General features: G+C 43.4%; 1 protein-coding gene across 8 annotated transcripts in view; it reads left to right on the top strand.

Annotated features, from left to right (window-relative positions):
* The window catches only part of RNF220 (ring finger protein 220), a 318,359-nt gene extending 309,860 nt beyond the window's left edge, over positions 1-8,499 (top strand). For 6 of the 8 annotated variants that reach the window (XM_035121690.2, XM_035121686.2, XM_035121692.2 and 3 more), the window contains one exon: positions 2,899-8,499. In XM_035121690.2, coding sequence (XP_034977581.1) covers positions 2,899-2,970 — 72 coding nt within the window. In that variant the 3' untranslated portion in view covers positions 2,971-8,499. The remainder of the gene's footprint in view (positions 1-2,898) is intronic. The other 2 variants (XM_035121693.2, XM_035121694.2) reach the window with 2 other exon arrangements.
* The last annotated feature ends 270 nt before the right edge of the window (positions 8,500-8,769 follow it).

Here is an 8,769-nt window from a genome sequence, read left to right as displayed (position 1 = left end):
ATAGTGTGAGATATAATGACTTTGCAAAGTGGGTAGTACTCATTATTTTTCAAAAACTCCCCAAAAGTGATTAGCCTGCATTCTAGATCAATCACTTGCCAAAATTTAATTAAGAATGCGTGGGGGCAAATAAACCCTTCTCTTCATCATTCCTTTTTGGTGCCGTGTTTCAGCCCCGGAGCTACATTTTGCAGCCGGGTTTTATAAACCCTGGAAAACTGGGGTTTATAACGGAAAAGCTGAGGTGGCCTTCAGTGCAGCATACACTGCTGTTACCCATCAAGGCTTTTCCATGGGGCCACGATGAAAGGAGCAGGAGGACATTTCAGATATTTTTTTTCCATGTTCAACAGGTGTGGCTTATTATTCCACAGTATTTTTATTTCAAGGGAAAAGTTTAGTAACCCCAGCTGGCAGGTGAGCAGGATGGGGTTGGGGGAAGGAAGTCCTTTTTCACTGGCTCCATGCCAGGGCATGTGTGAGAGGCTTGTTTAATTGCTTCTGTAACGAGTACTATATGCAGGGGTTGAGAAATGTTTAAATAGAAGAGTGAGCCTGTGAGTGCCTTAAACTTCTGTTGCGCATAGCCCACATCCCTGGATGTAATCAGCAGGCCTTGTAGCTTGCCATTCAAAATGCAGTTTCTCTGTGTGACTGGGGTGGGGTGGGCAGGGGCGAGATCTGTTCTTGGAACAAATTGTTCATGTTAAGCTTCCTCTTGAGTAGGTCGGTCTAAGTCTGCAACCTTTGTCTTGCTTACCTTTTTGTGTACAAAATACCCTTATATTGTAACTCGTATTTCATTTACCCTCATAGCATCTGCTGTTATAAACTAGACTGCATCATCCACAAAATTTTTCCAATACCTGAAGCTAATACTCTGGGTACCTGCCTTTTGTTAAGCTGGGTTACATTTTCTTGCGTAATCATGATTGGTATATAGGTAGCATGAAATATGGGTTGGGGCCTCATAAGACATGGTGGAGGTAAGAAGGGTGGGAGTGGTTCTAAGAGAGCCATTAAGTTCAGCTACCGAAGCCTGTAGCATAAACTTAGTGATTTCATGTCCTCTGCAGCCATGATGGCCACCTACTTGGGAGCCAGCACTGATTTCGCATAGTTTGCTAGACCTGTTGCTGGTCAAGCAGGCTTGGGGCAACTAGCACAGGGAAATCTGGTTGCAGGGCACAGATTTGGCAGCGTCTTTCCTCTCTCCTCTAGTAACAACTGTGTACGCCTCTACTTTATGTAGATTGATGTACTAAGGCAGATGGTGTGAAGTAATATAGTGCTTGTTTTTAAAATCTTGGGATTGCTTATCAAAGGGCTTTGCTCAGATTGTTTTTACAATTTTAACTACCTTTGGATGCTAATATTTTAAATCCTGGTAGCTTCATTACTTAATTCCGTTACCTCTGTATTATACAGTTCTCACAGTCTACCTGTTGCATATAATTCTCCATTTACAGTCATACCTCGGGTTGAGTATGCTGTGGGTTGTGTACTTTCGGGATAAGAACTGCACGGACCCAGAAGTATTTACTTCCGGGTTCCGCTGCATGCGCAGAAGTGTTCTGTACGCTTTGCGCGTGCGCAGAAGCGCTCTATTGGCGCTTCATGCATGCACGGAAGCGCCGCTTGGGCTGCGTACTTTTCGGGGTGCGTACGACACCCCAAAATGGATTGAGTATGCAACCTGAAGTACCACTGTATTAAAAAAAATCTAAGTGACACTTTTGTGAAATTACAACAAAGTACTGTACACCATTCAAAAATTTACAGCCTGTGATTCCAGAGCTACATGGTGCATTCACAACCACAAAAGAGAGGTTGGATTGCAGAGGATGAGCTGATCATTTTTCTACTGCCAAGGTTAGGTGCTAATATTTGATTCCCTCTCATTGCACTTATTAGCTGATGTCCTAGGATGCATTTGCCTTCAAAAAAGATGCATACAGTTTGCCTGTCGCTCTTCTCATCTGCTGTCTGTCACAACTGCCAAATCTGATTGATGACTGGCATATCTTGACCCCATATTCAGAGACTTATGTTAACACCCCGATCTGTCAAGTTAATTGATAAATTGTGTCAGCCATTGTTTTGCTTCATTCAGTTTTCAACTTCCTTTTTCCTTGCCCAGGTTTCAGTTTCCCTTAGTGACGCAGGTCTGTTCCAATGGAAGATGAGGTTTCTGTCTTTGGTTATTGAACGGAATAAGGGTTATCAGAGGCTGTAGTCAGACTATGTGTAGCAAAGACTATGTGTATTCAGCAATCACAGAACTGACTTTGTGTGATTTCATTTTGGAGCTCCTCCTTTCTAGCACCTTTCAAGTTTCCAGCATTCATTGTTGCAAGATTTAATCATACCTGGGCAGCAAAAATGCCCTCTACTTCTCAAGCATTTGCCTCCATCTCTTCTATCAACCTGGTTCTTGTCAAAATATTTTGAATGTTGAGCGTGCACACACATTTAATTTCATACATGTGTCATTGTTTTTCCCCATCTTTGTGCTTTACGCTCTGCCTGTTGGGAACAGCTTTACTCTGAAGCCGACAAAGCATGAGGGACAGCCTTGAGGGCCCAGTGCCAGAACAAGTAATGTGAGACGTGGCCCATGGAGTCAGTTTGAGAGCAACAAGACTGTGGTAACAAATAAACCACGCGTCAGGTCCTTCATTTCTCTTCTGGTCTGCTACCAGCTACATTAGTAACAGCTTTATGTGAGGAAAGAAAGTCTGCCTCTTCCCTAGATTGAAGTCTAATTCACGTAATCTGTTTCCTGCAATTATGGGAAATAATGTGTAACTTCTGACTATTTCCCTTTCTTACTCTATAGTGATGTGTTTGAGGTAGGGTTCTTTCTCTTTCTAACTTTCTCCCTCTTATCTCCCACAGGGTGCCAAGAAGCTGTGCCCTCAGTGCAATACCATCACCTCTCCAGGGGACCTCAGGCGTATCTACTTATGAAGGACATGGCTGCCCCCAGGGATTTGGGGGAAAGAAATGGCAGCAACAATGAAAGACATTTGAAAACAAAACCTAGAGACTCCAAATGTGAACTAGAGGCTGAGGGAGCAGCGCAATGCCTCTGCTTCCAAACCTGTCACTGGTGCCGCCAACTCCACAGGAAGGCAAACCAGAATCCTATTGTGAATCCCGGCCTTTTTTTACAGACTGATGTTCCACACCTGTCCTATTTCTTCAAGAGCGAGGTTCCATCATGGACTACTTGCAAGCCTTTCCAGGGGAGCGTCTTGACAAGCCAACCTGGCCCAACCCCACATGCCAACTCAAGTAGGGACTGGATCTTCCACAGCAGGAACTGTCATAACCTGTCACTTGTGTTCTCTCCCCTCCCCTTTTTTTGTGGTGTTCTAGTGTTTTTTAGAAGTCAGAGAGAAAGAGAGAGCCTACACTTGCAAACCCACAAAGGCAGAATGAAGCACATGTAATATAGACTATATGTTTACAATGTTGTGTATAAATGGGATAGACTCCAACATTACATACTAATATGTTTCCCTTTTATTTTTTCCTTTGTTCTTGGGTTGTACTTTTTTTTAAAAAAGAGAAAAAAATAAGCAGAGAACATTAAACCCATATTTTTCTTGGTTCTACAAAGTTTTGGCATTAAAGTCATTAGTTTAAAAGAAATATATATATATATATATATTATACATATATATAATATAAATGGTTTAATGTTCTGTGGTGTATATTTCCTCATTCAGATATGACGTTAACAGCTTCTAGTAACAGCTGTAGTTTTTGCCCATAACACAACTTCTGGGGGAAGTAGGGAAAAGTAGCTAATGGGCTCTTTTTATCAAATCTTTATCACACTGAAACAGTTTTAATTTTTCACTGAGGGGAAAGCAAGAAACTTGCAGATCAGGCTTACAAGGCTTTACCCCATTGTCAGCTGGGAAAAGGACAGAAGTTTACATGAAGATGAAGCAGCAAAAAATAGGTTGGGCAGTGGTGGTTATCAGAATTCAGGCCAGTAAGTTTATCTCTTAAAAGCTGGAATTGTATTCACCCGCCTCTGCACCTGCTCTGTATCCTGTGATGCAAGAGTAAATGCAAAAACCTCTGAAAAAACACCGTATTTTAGCCATCCAGTATCTGAGCGGTGGTGGGGGTGGGGCGCAGGGAGTATTCTAGCACTTCCTCCATTCTACTTCCTCATGAAAAATTACGTGTTTCACTAGTAAGGCAGGTTCTGTATCACTCTGGCATACTGTTTTGCCATGCCCAGCCACTTCCAGTCTGCCTTGCTCTGAAATGCTTTTCCATGCAGGTGCAGCATGATGTCCCAATTTTTCAGAGGTTCAGGTCCAATAAAACATCAAGTTCCAGTTTCGAAAAGAAAAGAAAGTGGGGCATGTGTTGGTTTTTTGTGACACTGGTCTCGTTTCTTCCTGTTATCTCTCCTACTTGTACTGTGGCAATAGTGGAACTCAACCCAGGCAGGTCCACACAAGGTTGGATTCAGTTAATCCCTCTTCACCTGTTTCTGCAGCGTTCCTGACATCAACCTTTTACTCAGACCCCTGTTCTGCATTTTAAATATCTCCAGCTGTGGCTCACGTATATTCTGCTTACTACCTGCCTTTATCAGAAACAAGCAACTGACATTTTAAAATACATAGCCAAACAAGCCTCCTGCATTCCACCCGAGGGAAATTTTACAGGGTTGCCGGAAGCTTGAAAGGGTTAGCAAGCACTTTGCTTGGCAATAATTTGGGTAGGCAAATGTCCCTGTCATGAATCACCTTTTAAACTGAGGCAGACTGCTGCTTTGGGATATCCTGCAAGGTATTTTGTTCTTTTTCTCTAATCTGTGACTTAAGCACTAGAAAGTCATAGTTGCACTAAAGCATCTGGCTATCGTCAGTCATGCTGTTGTCAAAAGGATTGGTTTTATATGAATGAGACTTCTACGACAAGAGAGTTGTATTTTGCAGTACAGGATTCCATATTCCTGTTGCAATTTGGCTGATAATGTGCTACTGCTGTCTACTGAATGCAAGCTGGAAATGGCTATCATCAACAGGGTCTTGCTGTTTGACTTCACCCTGTTCAACACACACTATTGTCTAGTGGGAAATAGTTTCATACTCTTAGAGCAGCCGCAGCCAATATGGTGCCCTCCAGATATTGGGACTACAACTCCAAATATCCCTAACCATTGGCCATGTTGGCTGGGGCTGATGTGAGTTGGCAGTCCCCTGCACCATAGTGGCTACGACTGCAGAATTCTAAGCTTCCATTGTGTCCAAAGAACTTCTGAACTGCTATGTCTCACTCAAACTACAAGTGTTTCTGATTGCTGCTACATAGGAACAAGTCTGAGGAAGGGCCACCTGCAGCCTGTATTACCAGGAGAAACACATTTTCAAGCAGCAGTTGATTGGCATCATAAATAGGTAGCAATAGTTTGCAAGAGGCACAAAGTTTCAGCAGCTGCCTTTGCTCACGATGGGGCTTCCTCCACTGGTATAGCACTTAAGCCTTCCTAAAGGCAATCAAATGAAATTTGTCATGGTGGGGATGTCTGAATTGCACCCAAACCTGCTCACCTTGTACAAGCAATGTCTGCTCAGGCATTTAGGACAGAGCTATATTTCTCCCAGATCTGTTTCAGAATAGGCAGTGCTGAGGCAGCTCATTTTTTGATTTCCCAGTCTGGGAACAATGAGCTTTCTCTGGTCCTGTGGACCACCACTAAGCCAAATGAATATATATAAACCACATATAACTAGTAGGCTTTATTTTTAAAGTTGATTTGTCCCTACCTTTTTTTCTTGATGGGGTAGGGAGGGGAGAGAAGACCTGATGGGAAGATGCAAGGACTTGTTACCTCCTCTGGAACGAGGCACATTTTGCAAAACTCTGTGACTTCTTCCTCAAAAAGCTTAAAAAGAAATGAACTATCTTTGCCCAAAGATTCCCAGCTGCACAAGGTGATATTCAAGTTGTGTCTATGATTGTGTGTCGATGTATATTCTATAAAAAGGTACTTGTCATTCCCGTTTGTAAACTACATTGACATTAATTAAATGAGTATAAAATCTTCCAAGTTTGCCTCCTGTCTTCTACTTGCTTCCTGGTTTCAACCCTGGTTTTGGCAATTGCATAAATGTATGCTCCTGTTCCTGCTGCCCTCGAAACATGGTAGCTGTTAAGTCACATTCATGCAGGACCCACTGAATTATCCACCTGCTCCAATGCCTTATGGCGGGGGCTTTTTTCATCCCAAGAGTCATATTCCTTCATGGACTACCTTCCAAGGGCCTGCATGCCAGTAGTGTTCCATGTTTTGACTTTTCCTTAAAATATTCTCAAACCATTTGTGCAAATACACAAGGAGGATCTAATGAGCCCTGTCAGCAGAAACCCTGTGCAAAGACTTCTGGTTGCCCAATGGGGCTTCCCTGCTATCTGTTGGCTGTGGGGAGGAGAACCCTTCGAGCGGCACGAGGCAAGTGGGATCATTCCATATGGCAGGCAAACCGAAATGTTTGAGCAGAAATGATCAAAATGCTGGAACAGTGCCCTTAAAAAGGGAAAGTCAAAGTTTGGAGCACCTAAAAAAAAGATTTGGGAACCTAATAGACAGAAAAAAGTACTCATGTGTAGAGAGTGCTCCTCTATCTCAAATCTAAGAGTCCAAGACCATCAAGCAAAGCTGATTGTTGGGAGATTTAGGACAGACAAAGTATACGTCTTCACCTAGCATACAGTTAAACTCTCACTAACTTTAAAGAGATGATAAAACTAGTAAAAATCTAGTACAAAAAAGCCAGAGCTACTTGTTTTTCAAACCTGGTTTCTAAATATTAAAATGTTTAACATAACTCAAGTTATTTTAAGTTACAGAATAAATAAAACAAGGAATGGGAAAGCTGTTGCAGCCACCACATTTGTGAAAACTATATACATAATCCCATAACTCATGTAGCTAAATGCTGAGTTGGAAGGTGCCTCCTGAGGTCATCTAGTCCTACCACCTCTACAATGCAAGATCTATATCAGGCATCCCCAAACTGCGGCCCTCCAGATGTTTTAGCCTACAACTCCCATGGTCCCTAGCTAACAGGACCAGTGGTCAGGGAAGATGGGAATTGTAGTCCACAACATCTGGAGGGCCGAAGTTTGGGGATGCCTGGTCTTTATAGTGCAGAATGAAATGCCTTCCTAGATAACAGCTAATTTAGCCTCTGCTTAGACCCCTCCAGCAAGAGAGACAGTCATCCCTAAGAATGTGCAAAATCCCATTGCCCATTTGCCTTCTGAACATGCTGCTTATGGAGTTCCATCCAGGCTCTTTCCCTGAAGTTTTGGGCTGTAACTTATTTGTATGCTGGCAACCAATAGTATCTGTACACAAGTCAGCCAGATCTACTTATAGCATGGAGTCTTATTAGTAACGCTAGGTAAAGACCCATGGAATTACACAGGGCTCCAGCTCTTTTCATTCTCCTACTCATCCCAAACTTCAAACCCTAATTACTAGCAAAACCCTACATCTTGCCAAACAGAGGATAGGAGTCAGATCAGGAGAAACAAACTTTTCCAGCCCCTTGTTCTGCTTGCAGCAAGGGTCTCGGAAAGGGTCTCTACCAAGGAGAAGAGGTACCGAAGGAACAGCATGAGGCAGAGAATCTGCAAGAATAGGATATGAGCAAGTTTACCAAATAAATAGGTGCTTTCCCCAATCGAGGGCATTTGTAGGAGCATATAATAAACTATCCATCCCTTCATTCACTGCCTTGAGAGTAGAGCCACACATTACCTTGCATCACATGGTCCCCAACCTACATCTGCACAGATAATGAAAACGTGGGGGCAGGGGGGGCACTTGTAGGTAAGAAAGAGTGGTTGGGTGAGTCCTGAACCCTATCTGTGCCCAGAAACTTTCCTGTATAAATCCCCCCCAGGAAGGTCTGAGTGTAGCTAGGTAAAAAATGAATAAAGCATGCCATGAGGTATTTGCAAGGGAGTACCTGACACAGGGTAAAGCACCCTCCCTGTCTGCTGAGTCTCCTCTTGCATGTGCTGCCCTCAACATTAGAGCTGGGAAACACTTTTTTAAAAAAGTTATTTACTGAATGTATATACAGTAGTTGTATATAGTTGCTCACCAATAAATATTTTCTGGCATAGCTGCCAAGTTATCCCTTTTTTAAAGGGATTTTCCCTTATGCTGAATAGGCTTCCTCACGAGAAAAGGGAAAACTTGGCAGCTATGTTCTCTGGGCAGCTTGCAAATATATGCTAAATACAATAAAAGCAAAAAAACTAGTTACACCAGCCCAGATTTAAAACACAATTGAAGCTAGACTGCAATCCTCAACTGGCTACTGGAGTTCCTGCCTTACAAAGGATAAAGCATTCCTGTGCTAAGCTGCTGCTTTTCATTCAAACAGGTAGTGGGAAATCTCTGGCCCTTGGGTCCTTAGGCCACTCCCCTCAGTGGTCTTGCTCTATCCCCTCTTCAGGTGCTTGTGCCTGACTGAAATGCCTCTAGCAGAACAATGGCCAATACCTCTTCTGGGAGCATACCTGCCAAGTTCCGGACGTAAAGATCTGGGATCGGCAGCGCGCGCGTGACCGGAAGTTGCGTGACGCAACTTCCGGTGGCGCTTCGCCCTTCTATGGGCACCAGAAAATGGCGGCGCCAGCGCCGGAAGTCGCTTCTGCGCATGACCGGAAACACGTAAAAGCGACTTCCGGCGCCGGCGCCGCCATTTTCTGATGCCC

The sequence above is a fragment of the Zootoca vivipara genome, chromosome 7 (genome assembly GCF_963506605.1).
Source record: "Zootoca vivipara chromosome 7, rZooViv1.1, whole genome shotgun sequence".
Classification (NCBI taxonomy): domain Eukaryota; kingdom Metazoa; phylum Chordata; class Lepidosauria; order Squamata; family Lacertidae; genus Zootoca; species Zootoca vivipara.
Note: the sequence above shows the minus strand (reverse complement) of the source record. Positions and strands in the feature narration are given on the sequence as shown.